This window comes from Pelodiscus sinensis, chromosome 7 (assembly GCF_049634645.1).
Source record: "Pelodiscus sinensis isolate JC-2024 chromosome 7, ASM4963464v1, whole genome shotgun sequence".
In the NCBI taxonomy this organism is placed as follows: domain Eukaryota; kingdom Metazoa; phylum Chordata; order Testudines; family Trionychidae; genus Pelodiscus; species Pelodiscus sinensis.
The window spans coordinates 8,849,370-8,871,360 of record NC_134717.1 but is presented as its reverse complement, the minus strand read 5'-3'; the positions used below and the strand labels follow the sequence as shown (position 1 = coordinate 8,871,360).

At 44.9% G+C, this 21,991-nt stretch overlaps 1 protein-coding gene across 9 annotated transcripts in view; it reads left to right on the top strand.

The window, feature by feature from the left end:
• SEMA5B (semaphorin 5B) overlaps positions 1-21,991 on the top strand; it is a 372,195-nt gene that overhangs the window by 286,386 nt on the left and 63,818 nt on the right. For all 9 annotated transcript variants that reach the window (XM_075933113.1, XM_075933119.1, XM_075933111.1 and 6 more), the window contains 2 exons: positions 3,133-3,340; positions 9,219-9,426. In XM_075933113.1, coding sequence (XP_075789228.1) covers positions 3,133-3,340; positions 9,219-9,426 — 416 coding nt within the window. The remainder of the gene's footprint in view (positions 1-3,132; positions 3,341-9,218; positions 9,427-21,991) is intronic.

The window sequence follows — 21,991 nt, the reverse complement described above, 5'->3', positions numbered from 1 at the left end:
GGAAAAAATTACAACCATCTAGCTTTATAGTCAGCTCTGCACAAAATCGTAGGAAGGCTGAACATGGCTGCTTCAGAGCATCCATGAACAGCCTCTGCTAGCTAGGATCTCATGGTGCCTTCATTGCAATGTAGAATTTGTCACCCCTCTTCCCTCCCCCCTCAGTTTGTCAGAAATCTTACCTCACATCCTCTGAGTGAATCTCTGTGTCACAGCAGGACCTTGTGCCAAATTGAGCAACTAATTCCCCAGTCATTAATGCAGAGGTGCAGTTGATGAAGACTGCAGGTTCCAACATACATTGCTCCATCTTCATTGGCTACATTTTGGCCACCCCAATCTAGTCGCATTTAAAAAAAAATCTGAGGCCTGGCTGAAGACCCAATCATGTCAAATGCCCATGATTCCAGTCAGGTTTGGAGGGTTCCTTGAGAGTTGAGGGTGTTCAGCCCCTTGCTGGACTGTGCTCTGGGTGAACGGGAATGAAAAAAAAAAAAGTCTGGAAAAGAAATGTGTGTGCTGTGTAAAATATCAGATACAATGGGGGTAGGAAGAGGGGGGGAAGAGACTGCAGGACCAATATGAGAGTGTTAAAAGGTTAAAAAAAAAAGGAAAGGATTGTATGTGCCAGATGAAACGAAGATTGCAAAAAGAGATTAGGATGTATTTCAAGTACATAAGGAACAGGAGGTCAGTGAAGGGCCTTTATGAGATGACAAGGGTAATTTAGTGACAGAAGAGGCAGATATTGCAAAAAAAAATTAAATTAATTCCTTGACTCAGTGTTCACAAAGGAAGATGAGGGAAGGATGCCAGAGGGGGAAAAATCTTCCCAGAGAGGAAGGAGAAATACAGAAGGATATAGAGGACCAAGACAGCATGATCAAGAAATTGGAACAAAACAAAATAAAACTAAAACAGGAGGATGCTAAGTCAGCATGCAGGCTGCCAATAGAGCAAAAGGGTTATCTTCTGCTTGATGGGAGTAGGAAATAAAATTAACAATGACATTCCAACCACCAGGATTCCTCCTTCACTGATGACCTGGGAAGGGAAAGGAGGGTATAGTGGGTAAAAATCAGAGTATCTGATGCAAGATCCATGTAGGTACAAAGGGAGAAAGAGATAAAGCTGGCAAAAGAGAGACTTCCAGACTTCTTTAGAAACCAGGGATGAGGCATTGATGAAATAGAAAGGGCTTTTCTATAAGAAAATGCATTGTATAAGGATTGAGTAGGGATAAAAAGCCACTGGGAATGCGAATTTAGAAAGATGCTAACCAAAGGACCAGTCTTTCGCCTGGAGTACACTGACCCTATTGATTGCCCTGGATTGCCACTGGTTCGCGCTACCTCTGGCCCAAAAAGTTAGTTGCAGATTTTCCGCAAGGATTCACAAAAACAATGAAGTGCCCAACCATAGTGAAGAACTTGTTTGATATTGCATTAAACATTCAAAAATATCACCCTAACTAGGAAAACATCATTTGCCTGTTCCCTGATGTAGCTTCCAATCTGTCATGATGAGTAAATTGGGGGGGAAGAGCACAGGGTGGACCACGTTTAGGACTGAGCATGGATCCTAATGTTGACCTTGAATTCTGTGGTCTGGGGCACAGGACATTTATCAGACTCCCTCATATTTCATTTGGGTTCAGGGAGGCCTTCTTGCCTTCCTCACTGAAATTCAATCGTGAAGGCAATAATGAAGATCTCATTGACTTCAACAGGAATATGGTGTTGCACGGTGCTTTGAAAATATTAAAGGCTAAGTATGTATGGGTATGTCTACACTACCCCCCTAGTTCGAACTAGGGGGGTAATGTATGCATACCGAACTTGCTAATGAAGCCCGGGATTTGAATTTCCCGGGCTTCATTAGCATAAAGCCGGCGCCGCCATTTTTAAAAGCCGGCTAGTGCGAACCCCGTGCCGCGCGGCTACACGCGGCACGGACTAGATAGTTCGGATTAGGAAGACTAATCCGAACTACACGCGGCACGGGGTTCGCACTAGCCGGCTTTTAAAAATGGCGGCGCCGGCTTTATGCTAATGAAGCCCGGGAAATTCAAATCCCGGGCTTCATTAGCAAGTTCGGTATGCATACATTACCCCCCTAGTTCGAACTAGGGGAGTAGTGTAGACATACCCTATGATATCAAGTGAATTCCAGGGCAACTGCGGCCTCAGATTGAGGTAACCAGGGCAGTAGACAGGATGCTGCTATTGAGCTGAGGCTAAGAGACCACCAAATGTTCCATTTTTGGATGGACAGGAGATGTGAGGCCTACCTTGCCAGACCGACTGAAGCCTGAAGATGGTCAGACACAGGCTAACCAGCCATCTCCTTGAAGATGTAGGAGTTGGAGGGAAGTTGCAGACAAATTCCTCAGCTCCCCCAAAGGTTTATTCAAAGTTAGGAGAGCCATTTGGGGGGGTGCACTTGGAAGAGGCCAGGTGGCGAATGTGATGTTTTCACACTAAAAGGTTAATTTGGGGGGCCAGTTCACCTTAGGTTCACATGGACTTTAGGGTGAAACACTAGGGAGACCTGGGAGAACCTCAGAAAGGATAGAAGTTCAGGGTCGTCTTTTCTCATCTGAATTTCTTCATCCATTCTTTTTTTTTTTTTTTTAAACTCTCCCCCCCCTCATTAATTCTGAACTCCTGTAGTTTATCTGTAGATATGATCATTCTGTGGGGTCACGGGAGAATAAAATACGGCCTCAATAGCCAATGGACCAGCATGGAGAGTTCCTAGTAAGCTGTGAGCTTGGGTGGCCACCCAAGAGAGAATGAAATCCACCCAGCTCATTAGTAGAGTACCCACAGCTGGCAGCATCTGTTTCTACTGGTGGTGCACATCCGCACATGCCTTAATACACATAATATGTATTCCACACATGTACTGGAAAAAATTAGAGGGGGCATTGATGGAGCCGTGCTTTATGGGGTGGAAGAGTGACTAAAGCTCACAGTAACCCTATTCACTAGTGTAAGGGGCCAAATTCTGAAGTTTTTCCTCAGGCATAGTTCCCAGAGAAGTCACTGAGTGTTTTCCCCAAGGAAGGCCTTCAGGGTTGTTTTGGGCAAAGTGCAAATACAGCTACTGACATTCTGTCATCCTGTTTAGTGTGGGACGCTGAATGACAACAGCCCTAATGAGAACCTGACCGAAAGGATCCTGCAAGATGCCCAGCGCTTGTTCCTGATGAATGACGTTGTTCAGCCAGTCTCCGTGGATCCGTATGTCACTCAGGACAGCATTCGATTTTCCAAACTGGTGGTCGACATTGTTCAAGGAAAGGATACTCTCTACCATGTGATGTATATTGGGACAGGTAAGAGCATTAGTGCTTAAGGGGGATTGGTCCCCTCATTCAGAGATATAGCAGCATGTAAGACTGTAAAGGAGTTACCTGTTAACCAGTGCCTGGCCAGGTTGGAGCAGTCCCCCACCCACAGGAAACCCATGCACCACAGGTGAGGGGGCACTCCAGGCTGGCCGGGACACAGCAGTCCCTTGCCCACTGTGCACCCTGCTGGGCCTGCCAAGCTTCACCATGAGCAAGGGGTCACTGCAGCCCAACTAGGCTGAAGGACCACCCCCCGCCTGAGGCGTGATGTGGCCGGCCCCTACCTGGCTTGGCCTGGCCCCCATTATGCCACGGTGTCCAGTCAACTGATTAAACATATAGTTTAACTGGTTACCATTTTAAATGGGATTTTACATCCCTAGCAGCATGGGAGACCATTAGTGTTTTCACTTTAAGCAAAACTCCATGGAAGGTAGCTTTTTGGAATAAGGAAAGGATAAAAACAGTATAGAGACCTGGAGGTAGGAGCCTGAGAGAATAGGCCTTAAATCTGCAGTGCATAAAGAAGCAAAGATGACGCCTTTCCTTTTATTAACATGGCATCAACTAATCAGACTAAGCTAAGGCACAATGGTGGGTAAGGGCAAAGGGCTTGCCCTAGGTAACTAAATTGCTGGGTATGATCCTTTGTAAACTAGTTTATTCTGTCCCTGCTACAGTTCACCTCTCTTTAGAGTCCTGCGAAGTTCATGGCTATGAAAAAAGTGCCACAGACCGTGAAATCTGATCTTTTGAGTGCTTTTAACCTATCCTAGACAGATTTCACGGGGGAGACCAACATTTCTCAAACTAGGTGTCAAATTGCAGGGGAGTGGGACACATGGTTATTTTAAGGGGGTTGTAGTATTGCCAACCTTATTCTGTGCTGCTGCCTTCAGAGCTGGCCAGCCAGAGTGTGGCGGGTGCTGGCTGAGGGCCCAGCTCAGAAAGCAGCAGCGTAGGATTAAGGGTGGCAATACCATACCACGCCATCCTTACTTCTGTGCTTCTGATGGTGGCAGCTTTGCCCTCAGAGCTGGACTCCCAGCATTCAGCTGCTGCTCTCTAGCTGCTTAGCTCTGAAGGCAGCACTGCCGCCAGCAGCAGTGCAGAAGTACGGGTAGCAATCTTGCAACAGCCTCCTGCCCCCCGCTGTATGTTTATGACTCCCCACAACTTCTTTCTGGGTCAGGGCCCCTACAATTACAACACCATGAAATTTCAGATTTAAATAGCTCAAATCATGAAATTTACAAGGTTAAAAAAAAACCTCTGACCCTGATATTGACGAAAATGGACTGTGAATTTGGTAGTGCCCTACTTATCTCAATTATACCTACTCACATGCTGTTGTGAAGCTCAGTTGTTTGCAGCAGTAATGTTTTGTACTTTTACATGCCTGCTATTCTATGAGATCAAGAGAAGAGTAAGCATTATTATCGTCACATTACAGATGGGGGAAAATGAGGCAGACAAATTAGGTGATAATCAGTGGCAGCACTGAGATTATAATGCAGATTTGATCATTCTTGGGTTCCACTGCCAGTCTCTGACAATTAGGTCACACTGCAAAGCACAAGAACCGTGGATGAAAGGCAACGAAGAAAGGCAAAGTATTACAAATGATTGTCTTAACCTATATTCATTCTTGAGATCAAATTTACATTAAATATTTTGATTAATCGGAAGCATATGGCCAGTCTCATGGGTGTAATGTTTTCATCCTCTGTTGTAAGAGAGTTGACTTTATAGTAAGATATATTACCTCTGAAAGTGTTAGATTAAACTAACACTGCAATATAGAGTCATCCTTTTGCTCTGAACTTACCATCTTCCAGGATTGTGTCATAATTTATGTAACTTTTACCACCACTTACTTTGAAAGTGATTAGCTTTGATATATTCTAGTAACATTCCCCCTATTTAAGCCTGCATGGACGTGATCGTGACGAGAGAACCATACTTCAAATGAAATATGGCATGGTTTTGCCACTTCTACTTTTTATTCCTCAATGAGGTGTCCTAGTTACTTTGCCAGAAGAAGAAGTGGAAGACTGAGACTTTTAATTCCTTTTGCTTCCTGCCTTTCATTATCTGTGAAGCCGACATTGTACTTTATCATCTATTTTCTTATACACATCTGCTTCTCTGGACACTGGAGGTGGTCACTAGAGCCTAGAATCTGTTTAAACTGAGACCTTTCAAAGGCTGAGAGTCACAGTTAGAAGGAGTCTTGAGCATATTGGATCCTGGAGAGTAAAGGCAGATTTCAACTCAAAACTGAATTGACCCCAAATTTCATGATGGCTTAGATCAGGGGTGCGTAAATACCAATTTACAGGCCGGATCCGGTTCCCCAGGGTTAGCTATATTTACCCACCTCTCCACAGACGCAGGTGATTGCGGCTCCTGTTGGCTGTGGATCACTGTTCCCAGCCAATGGGAGCTGTGTGTAAGCGGGGGAATGGTCCCGCTATTGTGGGGAACTTTCCTGGCTTCTATACACCCCGGTGAAATGGACCAGCGAAAGGATCTGAGTCCCTGCTCCCACTTCCTTTACCCAACCGCCTCCCTGACTCTGAGGGCTCCCCATTCTCCTGAGTAGCAGAGTCCTCGAAATCCCAACAAGGCTGGGACCGGGCTTAATCCCTGACCTTGTAGACACTTAGGAAAGGGGCTAGGGTGTCCCCACTCCAGGGTGCTCTCTTTACACTGGATGCTTTCTTGACCCAGTGATCATTACATACAGTTCAAAGGGTGTCTACACTACAGCACTAATTCGAACTAACTTAATTCGAATTAGTTAATTCGAACTAAGCTAATTCGAACTAGTGCATCTAGACCTAAAAACTAGTTCGAATTAGCATTTTTCTAATTCGAACTAGCATGTCCACATTGAGTGGACCCTGAACCGAGGTTAAGGATGGCCGGAAGCAGTGCTGGCAGGGCATCAGATGAGGACTTAGAGCGTGGAGCTGCTGTCTCAGGCTAGCCGAGGGCTGTGTTTAAAGGGTCCTGACCCCCACCCCGGACAGACAGTTCTCAGGGGTTCTCTGCTTGCAAAGCAGTCCTGGCTTGGAGTGCCCTGAGTGCCCACACTCAGCACATCACAGCACTCAGCCATCAGCCCGGCTGCACTTGCCGCAGGCTGCCATCTGGGGGGGGTGTCAATCGGGGGGCTGCAGGAGAGTTTCCACCCTGAGGAGCCCGCAGAGCCACCCCAGTCCTCCTCATCGGGGGCTCGGACCCCATTCCTCCCTCACCTCATTCCACTTACCCCTCTCTAGCCCCCCTTCCTGATGTGCAAAATAAAGGACACGTGTGGTCAAAAATAGAAACTCTCTTTATTGAACAAAACTGGGGGAGACTGGGAAAAGGAGGTGGGAGAGGGGAAGAGAAAGGGTGGAAAAGGGGAGGGCAACTAAAATGATCAGGGGTTTGGAACAGGTCCCATATAAAGAGAGGCTAAAGAGACTGGGACTTTTCAGTTTAGAAAAGAGGAGACTGAGGGGGGATATGACAGAGGTCTATAAAAGCATGAGTGGCGTGGAGAGGGTGTATAAAGAAAAGTTCTTCATTAGTTCCCATAAAGAAGGACTAGAGGACACCAAAGGAAAGGAATGGGTAGCAGGCTTCAAACTAGTAACAGAAAGTTGTTCTTCACAAAGCAAAGAGTCAACCTGTGGAACTCCTTGCTGCAGGAGGCTATGAAGGCTAGAACTAGAACAGAGTTTAAAGAGAAGTGAGATCAAGTCATGGAGGTTTGGTCCATGGAGTGGTATTAGCCAGGGGGTAGGAGTGGTGTCCCTGGCCTCTGTTTGTGGAAGGCTGGAGATGGATGGCATGAGACAAATGGCTTGGTCATTGTCTTCGGTCCATCCCCTTCAGGATACCTAGTGTTGGCCGCTGTCGGCAGACAGGCTACTGGGCTAGATGGACCTTTGTTCTGACCCAGTACGGCCGTTCTAAGCTCAGGGCTCAGGGTCGGGGGTCTCACTGGACCACCTTGATTTTCATGCAAACCTGCTCCTGGGTGGCCAGGCTGGCAGCTCTCCTGCCCGAGACGGCCACTTTCATGTGTCTAGTGCGGAGGTCGTGGATGAGGTCCACGATGTCTGCACTAGACCAGGCGGGCGCCCTCCTCTTGCGGCCCCGGGCAGGCTCCTGGGAGCCGCCAGCCTGGTCCTGGGAAGAGGGGGAGGGCTGGGTGGCAGCGGGTGACTGGCTCGTGCCGTGCCAGGTGCAGGGTCTGCTGGCTGGGTGCTGGCAGACTTGCACCTGGCACGGGCACCGTAGCCAGCCCGTGCTCCTTTAAGGGCTCCGGGGCCGGGAGGGGGGCAGAAGAGTTTCCCTGGTGGTGCCCAGAGTGGCCACCAGGGCAAGCTGGGGAGGGCTAGCCTCCCACTAGTTCGAATTAAGTGGCTACACAGCCCTTAATTCGAACTAGTTAATTCGAATTAGGCTTAGTCCTCGTACAATGAGGTTTACCTAGTTCGAATTAAGTTCGAACTAGCGGTTTGCATGTGTAGCGCCTATCAAAGTTAATTCGAACTAACGTCTGTTAGTTCGAATTAACTTTGTAGTGTAGACATACCCAAAGTGAATACAGTTTATTAAACAGCAGCTGATTAAAAAGAAAAGAAAAAGGAAAAAATGAGAATGGTTAAATGAGAACACACAGCCCCGCTCTGTAGCACGGGGACATCACAAACAGCAGTCTGCAGAGTGTAAGGACAGTTCACAGTCTGTTCCTTATGAGTCCCAGGGCTCTCTCTCAGGCCCTGGCTGTGCTGCAAGGGGGCTGCAGGTTGAATACGCTTGCTCTGGCAGTGACCACACGGCCTCAGGCTCTAGGTGGCAGGACCCCTCTCTTAGTTGGAGTTACAATCCCTCTCCAAGTCTGGCCTGCAGGGCCTCTTGACTGGTGGCATCTCCCTGCCCAGAACCTCGCCCCCCACTTTGCTGGTCCCAGCTGCTCACCACACCCAGCTGCAGACTGTGCTGCTTTGCCAGCCTCTGGCTCCTTGCATTGCGTCTCTGACCCCTTTGGCTCTCTGATCACTGTAAGTCTGCTGCTCACCACAGGGTCTGCCCACCTTGGGCTGTGTGTGCCTGGCTCTGTTGCTGCAGAACTGCCACTCAGTACAGCTTGCACTCCTTGGGCTGTGTGTGTCTGGCTCTGTCACTGCAGGACTGCCCCTCAGTACAGCTTGCTCTTCTCTGCTCTCTCTCCTTTTCTCAGAGAGACCCAGAAAATCCCTGCTCACACGGAGGATGGAACCTAACCTCCTAATTTCCTCATTTGCCTGTCCAACCTGTCAATCAGGCTGAGCTGGAGTGTTGGCTTCTTCCCATTGTCCCTGGGGTCTGTCAGTCTCAGGGCCCTGATTTCTCATGGACCCTTCCCCTTTTGGTACTGGGAGCTGGCCAACCAAAAACTCCCACTGGGTTTTAGTAAGGGGTTAACAGTCCCCTTACATGTGGGAAGTGGTGTACCAGTCTACGCTGCTTCCTACAGCTCCCATTGGCTGAAGATTGCTGTTCCTTGCCAATGGGAGGTGTGGGAGGCAGCGTCCCAGTCTGTGCCACTTTCCATTGGCCGGGAAGGGTGTACAGTTTGGTTCAATGGCTATTAGCAGCTCCGCTATAAAAATTCCTTCAGTGCTTCTGGAAGTGAATTGCACCCGTGAAGCTGAGGCAGTTTCTACCCTGGATACCAAAAATGTTTACAAAAAAATTAGAGGAAACAAGCCTTAAAGTGTCTATGTAAATAGGATGTTGTTAATCTTTAGCCTTCGTGCTAGCTACAAAATTGAATCAATATTGCTAAGATTTACTTGCTTCTTGCTTTTTCTTCCATTAGAGTATGGCACCATTTTGAAGGCACTTTCTACCACTAATAGGAGCCTGAGGAGTTGTTATTTAGAGGAAATGCAGATTCTTCCCGACGGTCAACAGGAACCAATCAAAAGCCTCCAAATCCTGCATAGTGACAGGTCACTTTTTGTGGGTTTAAATAATGGAGTGCTAAAAATTCCTCTGGAGAGGTGTTCAGTGTACAGAACAGAAGGGTAAGCAAATTTACTGCTCTGATATATTCCACTCCAGCTTCAAAGGAAAGCACCAGGGAAACATATTCTAGTCTGATTCATTTCAGAATGCCCTTTTTCATCACCAGGAGAAAGGGATGAGATATTTGTGTGTGTGTATATCTTGATTGATAGTGCTCATGCCAGAAGCAACGGGATGGTGTTTTTGGTAAATATTAATTAGTCCTCATTAGAAATTTAATCACATGTTTACTAAGGAGTAACTTCCAATATTTACTTTTTTACTTGACATTTCAGTGTTTGGTTTTATCATCTCCTCATGTTTTGCTTATAGTTCTCACTGGCTGAAAGACTGAAGAATTCTGAATTCTTGGTCCCCTTAGCCCATTGTGGCTTATAAATGATTGCTTCCTAATCATTTAACAGTGTAGGGCTGGGTTGGGCAGTTACTTTTTGTTTCTTTTAGAAGCCAATAGCTCATTGGAACAGCATGTTGTGGGCACAGATATAGCTGGCACCTGAAAATATGTTGTTGTTTGGCTTCAACATTTTAAAATAAAATTATCCCTCCACACATACACATTTTCAGTATTGAGTCCTGACAGCAGAGGTGTAATTCACCCAACACTGAGTACAGAAGTGTTTGGAGAGTTAGATGGGCTGTACCTATTTTCAGTAGGCAAAGCAGTGTAATACTGGCTGATTGAGTCATGTGCTCATGTAATCTGTGTTTTCCATCTTCAGTCCGAGAGTTTGTGGTGGTTCCAGTTGCGGGGCATTGGGGCATTGCTTATTTGCACCCCATTTGCACCACTCCATGTCAGCCTCTTCCCTCAAATACAGAGATCCTTGTCTGAAATAGATGTCCTCAGTACATGCTAAAAGGAGGCAGTTCGTTAGCATGCTCTAAACTAGCTATCTCTTTCTTGGCCTAGCACAAAACCTGTCTGATTCCACATGGTGAATATTACTATTGTTTAATTTCTAGCTGTGTTAAAATAATCAACTAGTTTGCTCTAAAGTTGTGTTTGTCTAAATATTAAAACACCTGCTCTTTCTATTCTTGTTGAGCCTTAGAAGTTTAATTGTCTCTCTTTAGGCAAAACAACCCCACATCAGTCATTACTTCAACTTTAACTTGGTAGCAGTGAATGTATTAAGGTTTAGGGGTTTCATTCTGGAAGGATTTAATAGAAGAAAGGAACCAGTGCTGGAAAACATTCCTACCCTACCTTGGTCTTAGTGGCAGAAGTTCTTTTAAGAGTAGATAGGAGAGTACAGTTGAAAGGAATATACATACAATATGGATCAAGAGAATCCTAATTCTTCCCTATGTTTCTGTTTGTTTTTGAATGATATTCCCAAATTAAAATTGCTGACAATTTATAGAATGTTAATGTTCCCAGTTTGAGGTCATAAAAGTACGTTCCAGTTGGGGCTCCGTGTAATCCTTTTATAAAGTCATGATTTTCGGGGCTCCTTAAGGTATTTGGACACTAGTTCCCAATGACCTTCCTTTTAACAATTTGTATTGTAAACCATGGGCTGTCTGGTCAAGTTTTCCAAGTTGCCTGAAGGATTTGGATGCTAATGATTAAAGAAGAGCTTATATGCCCGCCACGTAACAGAGAGAGAATGCTATGAGCACTCATGGATGAGTCTTGTTCAATAACAGATTGATCCGGGTGACTGAAATCATCATATAACTCCCTAAAAATCATTATTTTCTTCCTGGAAGTCATTGCCATGACAAACATGCTTAGCCTTAGTTATGTTGCTGATTTGGTGCTACAGGTTTTCCTAGTGAGACAGTCTTGTAACATGCACATCCAGGCAAAACACCATTGAATTTGGAGCATTGTTTTAATAGGCTTCGTCATCTGTCCCTGTGAAAAATCTGTGAGAATGAGTTTGGGAAAGGAAGTGTCTGGTAGGGTGTCCCATGAGGGATTGTGGGTCTCCAATGCAGGTGTCTGGACAGTCCTCTGACTGCAGCTGCCACCTGACTGGTACCAGCAAAGAGTATGGACTGGTGGACCCTAGTTCTCCATAGGCACTGCCCATGAAGCTCCCATTTGGAGGAGATGTTTGGCCTCTCCAGTTGGCACAGACTCATTCTTTGAACCAGAAAGCAGTGCAGCAAGTTGTCCAAGCAACAAAGTGAATTCCTAGCCTGCAGCTATATCAGATCTTCCTTCTTGCCTGACTCTTGCACCCAGCCTTGTTCCTGATTCCTGCCTTCCTGTTCTGTTTGATTCCTGATCTTCTGCATTGTTCCAGATCCCTGTTTTTGTACCCTGTTCCTGGCTACAGACTCTCATCTTGGGCCCAATTCCCGTCCTGACTGTTTCTGTAGCTGGCCACCAGTTCCTGGCACCTGACTCCTGCTCTGACCTCCGGCGGTCAGTCTATGACAATCTCTCTACCCCATTAGGAGAATCAGAGTTTGCTCCTGCAAATGAAACAGACTGTGGACTCCACCCAGAAAAAGCCTGTGGGATTTGTGGGAAGCTAGCAGATTCTTCCTTGGCCATCAGTGTTCCCTTTCAAGGGATTGCTACCTTGTAGCGGGGGCCACAGAAAGGATGCCAGTGCCCCAGGAATTTCTGCAGGTCCAGAGGACTGGCAGTGTATGTTCTAGTCTCAGCCTGTCCACACACCCCACCCTGGCCCAGAATCCCAGTACTTCATAGACTGGGGAGGAGGAGGGAGAGAAGGTAACAATGGCGAAATAGCAGTCGAGTCCTTTTTGCCTCCGGAGGGCATGTCTACACTAGGAAATTATTTCGAAATAACTTATTTCAAAATAATAACTATTACAAACTAGCATGTCCACACTACAGGGAAGCCTTGAAATTAGCAGGGGAGGTATAGCTCAGTGGTTTGAGCATTGGCCTGTTAAATGCAGGGTTGTGAGTTCAATCCTTACAGAGGCCATTTAGGGATTTGGGGCAAAAATTTGTCAGGGTTGGGGCTTGGTCCTGCTCTGAAGGCAGGGGACGGGACTCAATGACCTTTCAAGGTCCCTTCCAGTTCTAGGCAATCTCCAATAATTTAATTTTTAGTCCGAGGCAGGCTCCCTTAATGCGAACGTGCTACTTTGACTTAGAGCCCCAGGCAGCACTGGGGAGTAATTACTTCGAAAGACTCTGGGGAATAGTTATTTTGAAATAGCAGCAGTGGAGCATCCACACTACCGCTATTTTGACATAAGCATTATTCCTCGTGGAAAGCAGGAGTTATTTTAAAATAACCAGCCCTTTATTTTTAAATACTGTAACGTGCTTGGTAGTGTGGACACTCAGTTTGTTATTTCAAATATAAGGGGAGTTATTAAGTGTAGGCCAGTGCTGAGAGTCTCCTCCACACATGGAACTGGCAGGCACAACTTCTTCCTTGGTCATCCCCCTTTGCTCCAAGTTAGTGGTATACAGTAGTTTAGAACATACACACTCTCACACAAGTTACAGTCAGCATTTGACTTCATGGCGAAGGTCTATCTCAGATGATTGAAAGCCAGCCGACCTCAGGGAGGGTTTTACATCTTCTCCAAATCAGATTTTTCTCTCAGGAGTGACTGGCAACTCAAAATCTTGCCTCCTACAATCAATTGGATCAGAGTTTTGGATACTGTCCAGTGAGTAGGTTTGGCCTAAATAGAAGTATCTGGGACAGGGTTAATTGAAACTTACTATCAACAGGCTGGGTACCAAACTGCGCACACATTTGTACAACGTGATAAGCCAGACTGTGTTCAGAGAAAATTGGTCAATTAATGGGATTTTGCAGGTAATACTGTGGTGGATCCTGAGTTCAAAAGAAGATGGGGAGAAACTCTGGGATACTATTGTGAGATCTGGAGAAGCACAGAGAGGGTACATTGCAAAAAAGCAAATGGAAAAAAAAGTTTGAAACCATTCATTTAGAGTGGATGGTGGTGTCCCCTTTCCCCCCAGTAGAAACTGCTTTGTAGGGCATTTCTCAATGTCAACTTCCTGAAACTTTTCCCTTTTAATATCCTGGATGTACCAACTTCCTTTGTATTTATTTCAGTGCTCAGTTGTTTCAAGAGGGATGTTTTGAATTTCATCTGGGGCTTTCCATCTGGCACTTATCATGGGTTGTGATTTATTGCTTCTTGTTGTTGTGTCTGTGTTAAATGCATGCCAATAAATAAGCTTAAGAGCAAGTGATGATTCCTACCCCCCACCTATCTTCTTGCTGGTGCTGAGGCTCCTTGACTGGCTTCTCAGAAAAGCTCTGGTTTCAGCAGTTTTCATAATCGTTTTGACGGGGGCTTGGGAAGCTTTCAGATGATAAAGATTTTGTGGCTCCCAGGCAGGAATGCCACAGTGCTGTTTGTTTCCCTTGGCTCTGTCTCACTTTGTCAGGAAGCTTGTGACGGTTTCGCACCCCTGGGGCTGATCAGAAAGCATGATTGCCAAGTAGTTTTTGGAATCGTGTTGGTCTGGGCCCCAAAAAAGGGAAATCAGATGTGGATACAAAATAGATCCGCGCATTGATTAGCTGTGGCATTCCATACAGTTCTGTTGCTGCAAGGCAGCATCCAAGGCTCAAAAAGATGGAAAGAAAAAGAAAAGGGGGTAAACCCCCCCCACTTCTGGCCCCTCCTTTACTGTTTTGTGTATTGCCGCTAAATGGTCACTCATAGCATTGCATGGCGTCTTGCTGTGGCTCGTTGACCCAAGATGTTTCTGGATATCTAAACAGTGCTTTGTACATCTCCACTGACCTGTCACAATTGGCCTTTTCAATGCAGCCAGGCTCAGCAGCAGGGCGACAGACGGCTGTAGAGTCAGCCGCCTAAATTTATGGCTGGACTTGGCTGCAGGGACCTTGCCTTGTGCATGTGTGTGTTTTCCTATTGTGTATTAACGCTGTGGTTCCTCACTTCCACTGGAGTATTAGGAGGGTGTCTGATGCCTACAAAACCAACAAATCCTTTTAAACGTGCCATGTTTCTAGACTTACTTGCTACACAGTAATTTGACTGGGTTAAGTGCTGAGGGTTTTTCTTGTTTAGAAACCTTTTTAATGTCCTTACAATACTAGAAGTAGGTCCTGTGTCAAAGTACCCTTTGGCCTGGAGTTGGGCTTGGATTCCTGGACTAAATTTCACAGCTGGCCTCTGCAGTGTATATTGAACAGGTAAAAACAAAATCCAGGATCTGAACTTGGGAGTGGTGGGGATTCGTGATGTGGATCCATTGCTGAGAGTTCAGGCCAATCTTTAGTGTAGGTCAAGTGAGTGAGATAATTTCGTACTGGGAATTACAGTGACTCAAATGGGACAGTGAGACCAGCACTAGCACGGGGAGTTTTGTGATCTATGTCACCTGCCCAGCTCCTAGCATCTACCCAGAGCTTGCGTTCAGTGCAGCAGGGTACTGACTGCAGGTCAGCCAACCACATACAAGACAGGGAAGGAGAACAAAGCTGGAGTAATGCATTTGGTTTAGAACAGCAAGAATGAAGCAGGGTTGTCAACCTGGCTGGAAAATCTCTCCACCGTCACTGCTGCTTCCATTCCTGCTAGACATTATTTTTCTGCACTTTTTAATGTTTGATCTTCTTCCCTTCCCCCTCCCCTCACACTTTCTGGAGAGAGTCTACAGCTCATACAAATCCGTGGTATTTTGGATGCACTATGGGGTCGTGGGAACAGGCCAGTTTATTATCCACATCTGCTGCTAAAGATGCATCTTTCTCTGTGCAATTGTGTTCACTTCTTCAGTGGTGAATCTCTCGGGCCTTACATCACTTTGGCAGCAGGATAATGACATCACTGCAGTTATTCCTGATTTACAAGCATGTGACTGGGATGTGAACCAGGTCCTCTTTGCATGCAATGGTGACTCTTGCCTGACTTTTGACCCAGTTCCTGTGGGCTGCTTGGCCAAAATTCTGTTTTACATACCCCTTGGTCAGTGTTCCCTCTAATTCTTTCCATCTGCATGCGGAATAAATGTTGTTATGTGCAGGTGGGCACCACCAATAAAAAACACATGCTGCCATCTGTGAGAGGCTGTGGGTGCTTTGCTAATTAGCTTGGTGTCATTTGAATCTCTCCTGGGCGGTCACCCAAGCGCTCAGTGTACAGGGAACACTGTCCCTTGGCCATATTGTTTTATGCAAAGCCAACAAAAACCCTGATGCTCAGTGGACTGCAATTCTCATTTGCTGACTTGGTCTGTGTGAGGAACACAATTCACTGCAACCCAACTCTGGGCCAGTGATTAAACCCCTGAATACGTGTGGGAGAGCAACTCCTGGGCCAGCTCAGCCAGGGAATGTTGGACATGGGGATGGGTCAAGAGCAACATCCAATCGGTGTAGTGCATTTCTCTCTCCCTCTCCGCTCCTCACTGTGTGTCAAATAAAAGTACTGAAGGTGGCCACTCAGCCCAGAAACTCAAAGATATTTAAGCTTCGAACTGTCATGTAAATCCACGGGAGATACATCCCTAAGTACTTTTGAGGAGCTGAGTCTAAACAACTTCCACTAGCTATTTTAAGTGAAAAAATTGTGGGTTTGGATGTTTAAAAAAATAACCAAAAAGTGAGATCCCCTGAAACAAAAAGGTGAGCTGCTTGAATCTAGCATAGTACAGATGCAGTCATTACAGGCCAGCTAGATTTCAGGAAAGCAAATGTTGGGGAATTCAGAAACTCAGTGAGTAATGTGCAATGGAAGGGAGCATTAAAAATGCTGGGGAGAGCCACAGAGGAGTCCTAAAACAACACAATTAAGGCACAGAAGATCCCACTGTGACACTGGCCAGATTTTTGCTGAATATTTTGATGCCTAAATGGGAGAGCTGAGTATTTCTGAAAATCTGGTTCTTTAATGGCTATGAAAATTGCTGAGATAGCAAATTCCTTTTGTGCATGTCTTTGAGAGCATGAAAAGAAGTAGTAAGGAAAATAACTATTGTTGAAAAACAGAAAAGGGAAAATCTGTACTGGTTTGATTGACATGGTCACTGTAGAATTAAGGGAACTAGCTACTTTATTATACCACTGCTAATTAATTTGGAAAGCCTTGGCAAACTTCAAAGAAAGAAAGAAGAGTGATCAGGACAATTACTGTCCCATAAATCCATCCACAGTATAGTATGATACATTGTGAAAATTAAATCCTGACTCCGTTTAAGTGAATGATTCAGTGAGGCCAGCATTTCACCTCTAGGGAATCTGTAGTTAGACACCCATGCTAGCTGACTCAGGCTTAGGGGCTTTTGTTAAGGGACTGCTTAGTGGCAATGATGACATAACCCTAAGGGACAACAACCAGAACTACAATCAATAAACCCCATTGATATATGAAGAAAAACGTGGGGTAGATGAATTTGATTGCTTTTTTTTATAGCAGTACAAAATTAGACTCCTTATGGCAAACACTTATGCGTGTGCTGAGATGTAAGCAGATGAGTGGTCCTAATTATAATACATCAGGGCTACGTCTACACTGGCCCCTTTTCCGGAAGGGGCATGTAAATTTCACTAGTCGTCGTAGGGAAATCCGCGGGGGATTTAAATATCCCCCGCGGCATTTAAATAAAAATGTCCGCCGCTTTTTTCCGGCTTTTAAAAAAGCCGGAAAAGAGCGTCTACACTGGCCCCGATCCTCCGGAAAAAGTGCCCTTATTCCTTTGAGTAGGAATAAGACCCTCCGGAAAAGGGCACTTTTTCCGGAGGATCGGGGCCAGTGTAGACGCTCTTTTCCGGCTTTTTTAAAAGCCGGAAAAAAGCGGCGGACATTTTTATTTAAATGCCGCGGGGGATATTTAAATCCCCCGCGGATTTCCCTACGACGACTAGTGAAATTTACATGCCCCTTCCGGAAAAGGGGCCAGTGTAGACGTAGCCCTAGTCTTCATCTTCAGCATACCTTCATCATAGTTTACAGGCTCTGGACCTTCATGGTTGAAAGGAACAAGATAGTTGTAATATGGCTAGGTTTTGGTAAAACAGTGGATACTATATTTCATGAAAGCTTAATTCAAATGGCTTGGGAAAGGGAGATTGTCATATGTATCTGAAATCAATTAAAAGACCATAAGCAAAGGACATGGATAAGTGGTAATGAAGCAGGTTGGGGGAAGTTTCTGTTTAGGTACCTGAGAAATTGGCATTAGGTCTCATCATATTTGACATTATCTTTCTGACACAGAAGAAAATGACATGCTTTATGGCTGATACTAAAGTGCGAAAGAATCACAGAGAACAGTGGTGAAATAATTAAGTATCTGCCGGGAAAGGTAAGATAGGATGAGTTTAAAAGCTAGGCCTGAGGTTTGTGTTGTGGGTATGGAGCTGGGCATGAGGGTGAGAGTTAAACTTGAAAAGCCAGACAATAGAATTCAAGATTTTGTGCCGTGCCTGGATGCTCTGCTCAGAGGAGGATGCGAAACAGAAATGTGTTTGGCTGTTGACTAATCTCCCAAGAGACATGGTGAAAGCCCCATCACTCGGAAAATTTAAAAATGCTGTAGAGTAGACTGAACCCTATGAAATAATCTGTAGGGAACAATCCTATAGAGACTGGAAAATAGACTGGACAATTTGATACATCTGTCCAATTTCTGACTTCTATGATCCTATAAACTCAATTTATAAAGCTGTATTTTATGCTGTCTTTTTAATTCTCTCTCTCTCACACACTTTTAGACTGCCACTTACCATACTGTGCAATAAATAGCTGAAGCCGGGGTTTATGCAGCTGCTGAAAGGTTATAACTAAGAGAGACGAAGGTCACTTAAGAATGAGCCCAGTAAAATGAGTTAATTTCAGGGCTCACTAGCTTTTGTTTTCTCACTGTCATCTCTTTGTTGCCAATTTGTTTTGGGATGCTTTGGTGTTGCTGGATTTTTTTTTAACACGCTGCACTTGTGACCTGGATGGCTCGGAAGATTCTGAATAGCTTAGAAGATGGATTCTTTCACCTCTAGCTAACTGGCTTGAGTCCAGCCCGGATCATTGGTGTCTAGAAGTCATTATCCTCTGATGACTGCTTGGTGGGCTCTGTGAAATTAGTCTCAGTCCAGTGCTGATTGACAGTGAACATGCAGTTTGCTTGGAACATACATGCTAGGATGGCTTTGACACTACAGTAATTTAAATAATATTAATAATAAAATGCTTTAAGCAGGCCCCAGGGGATTTATTCATTGCAGCCTTCACTTCTTACATCTTGTGCAACTATTATTTCATACTAGCATTACCTGTCCCATTGTGACGGTAGACAAACCGGCTGAAGCCCTGACCACCAGAATCCCCCTCCCCTCCGCCAAGGCTGCTTTCACCCCTGTGGGGTTCAGCCCCATTGACCTCCCGCCCCCTCCATGAGGCTCAGCTCAAATGTTCTCTGACAGGTGGTGTGATGGACGCCTCTCCTTTTATACTAGTCGAACCCTCCACTTTCTAGACACTGTTACGTAGGAAGAGGCAGACTCTGCATCAAAGAGGATGGAGTCTAATTCCATGAGCCGGCTACTTCATATCTCAGATTTCCTGTCTTCTTACAGCAAGCCCTGCAGTGCGAGTGGGCAGACGCTGTAATATGTAAGGTGAACCCCTGATTGCAGGAGTCATAGTTTTACATCCAGCTGAATAGCTGTTGGGAAATTTGGCCTTTTTGTTTGAAAATGTGCTAGTTGTGGGGTTAGTGTATAAAATATGTATATACAATTCATCGTCATAATCAAACACATAATAGTGATAGTTATTTATATTTCTGTAGTGTCTTTCACAGCAAAAAAAACCAAACAAACGCGACAGCCGTCTGTGAAAAATATAATCGCTCATGTCATCCACCACTGAACATTAGCAACTTCTCAGTGGAACACAGCAGCTCCCAGTAACACTACACAGCTGGTTTGGACAGGCGCTAAAAATGTAGGGGGTGAATATCAAGGAAAATGTCCTTATTGTGAGATCAGTGACAGTATGGAATAATCTGTCACATTAAGTAGAGGAAGCATTGTTGCCTGGGGCACTTAAAAGTAGTTAGGTCAAAGTGATGGAGAACATACTGAATGCATTATCCTGCACTTGTTCCGTCTAGGGACTATCTTGCACAGGACAAAGGATGACCTAGATCGGGGTGGGCAATAATTTTTAAAAGGAGGGGGGCACTTCAAAATTTTCTGAAGTGGCCCTGAGCAGTCCCAGCAGGGGTGGGGCCAGGAAACTTCTTGTGCCTCCCTGCCCACAGACCCTGATTGGCCTCAGGGAATGCATGAAGTCTTTGCGCCCAACCCCCGATGTCTAGAGAGAATCGCCAGCTGTTTTAGAACAGCTGGCGGTTCCCTCCAGGTGCTGCAGCAGGAGGAGATTTCGTGCACTCCCCCTGCCTCCAGGCCAATCAGGGACCTTGCCAGGGGCACACAGCTGCTGGAGAGAACTGCCAGCTGTTTTCTGATTGGCCTGGGGGCAGGGTAGTGACAGGGCGGTGGCTGGCTGGATCCGCTGGCTTGGCAGGCCGGATATAGCTCATGGAGGCTGTCTTGCCCATCCCTGAACTAGATCCTCCAGGGGATAGATTAGATGGCCTAACATTTCTTTGAACTCTCTAATATTCTGTTATTTTACAAATAGTCTCTGCAGTTGAATTAGCCGCTGGCAATTTTTTGAGCAGAAAGTAATTATCCAAAGTTGGAAAAAGAAGCTCATATGAAAGAGCTGCTCAAATAGGGATTGTTTTGTGCAGCCTTGGTGAAAATTGTAGGTTGTTTCCAGACCTCTGTCATTGTTCATGACTGTTTCAAAATCATTTGCTCCTGCAGTCTTTCTTCTTGATAACTCCCATCTCAGCCTAGGAGTGGATCAGCAGCGACTTCTGGAGACTGTCTATAACATATTCTTTTTTGAGAGGAAAGTGGACACAGTTCTTTTCTTTCCAACTACCCTATTGCTATGCCCCCTAGCCATAAATTGCAGGAATTCGCTTTGTTCTTGAGGATGAAATCTGAAATTGCAAACCCAAAAGGTAGAGGTAAAGTACCATAACATCGGCATCCTGGCATATTTTATGACATAGAGAAAGAGAGAAACTAAAACCTGAATAGGCAAATTTTCCAGATCTGTTTTTCAAAAGGACCTCAGCCCCTCTGCCTTTTTTCTTTGGGAGTGTCTGCCCTGCATGTAAGAGATGTCTTTGTGTATCATCTGCTTAGCTCTCCTGAATAATACAGGGCATAGAATTTCCCCATAATATACTTTAGGAGTTTTCTATTATTGTTAAAGTCTTCTGAGGTTAGGAAATGAGCTTTAGCATCTAGGAAAATACACTTCCTGTTGAGGAATTCCTTTTTGCTACTACTTCTCTCATTAGGGCTTGTGTAGTATCTACATTGCTTGCAGATGACTGATCCCATATCTGATAGTCAAAGGCCCATTGACTTTACATTTTTATTAGAGGTCAGTTTTGCTTGTCATGGTGATAGGAGTTTTTAATAGTATTTACTGAGCAGTGCTGCTGCTTTTTCTTTCTTTTCTTTTTTTTTAATAACCTGTTTTACTGATGCAAAAGTAAATCCAGATTTAATCAGAATTTTCTCAGGATAGCATTAATCTTCATATCTGAATAAATACAATGTTGTTTTATTTCACGTCTTTAATAAAAACCAAACTCTACCCAATAAAGAATTCATTGTCCCTAAGAAATGATGGAAAGGCATGTCAAGGAGTAAGAAAGGCAATAGCTTGTTGTGTTGATTGTGAGAGGCCTTAATCTATAATGCCACAATCAGTTATGGAGATATCGAAAATGTTGAGGTGCAAGCGGAAAGTAGAACAAGTCAAGGTCTATGGCAGCATTGCACAACCTAAGTGGCCCTCCTTCACCTCCATCGGTTGCAAGATTGTTGTAACCAAGATCGTCTCCTGGGATAAGGTAGTTTGTCTGTCTCCGTCTGTGTACCTAGAATTTGCAGGGTGTGCCAATTGAACCGTAGCAGCGCTTTGATTGGCTGCAGAGGCAGTGCACGGCTCTCTCGGTCAATGTTGTGTGTAATCTGCACACACCTTGCTTTACATGTGTGTCACTTTCGAACAGTAATACTGGTAGGAAAAAAACCTACACAGATTGAAACCCTGCACATAGGCAACGGTAAACAAAATGTCTAGAGGACCAATGGGCTGTATGTGGACCTTCAGCCAAAGGTTGCCCACCCTGGCGTGTAGTATGGAAAGGAAAATAAGTCACAGTTTCCCGCAGAAGTCATTCATCTATTCACTGTTACTTTCAAATGAGTTAGGTGTGTTTTGCCTTTTAAATGGCATGGATGGTAATTTAATTTCAGAAGTCATTTTTTACATATCAGGCTTTAATTTATGTGATTAAAACTAGGGCTGTCAAGCAATTAAAACATTAATAATGATTCATCATACTTTTAAACAATAGAATAGTATCGATTTAAATATTTTTGCATGTTTTCTATATTTTCAAATATATTGCTCTGAAGAATACAACGTGTACATTGCTCACCTTATTTTTATTACAGATGTTTGCATTGTAAAAACAAATTAATATTTTTCAGCTCACCTAATGCAAGTACTGTA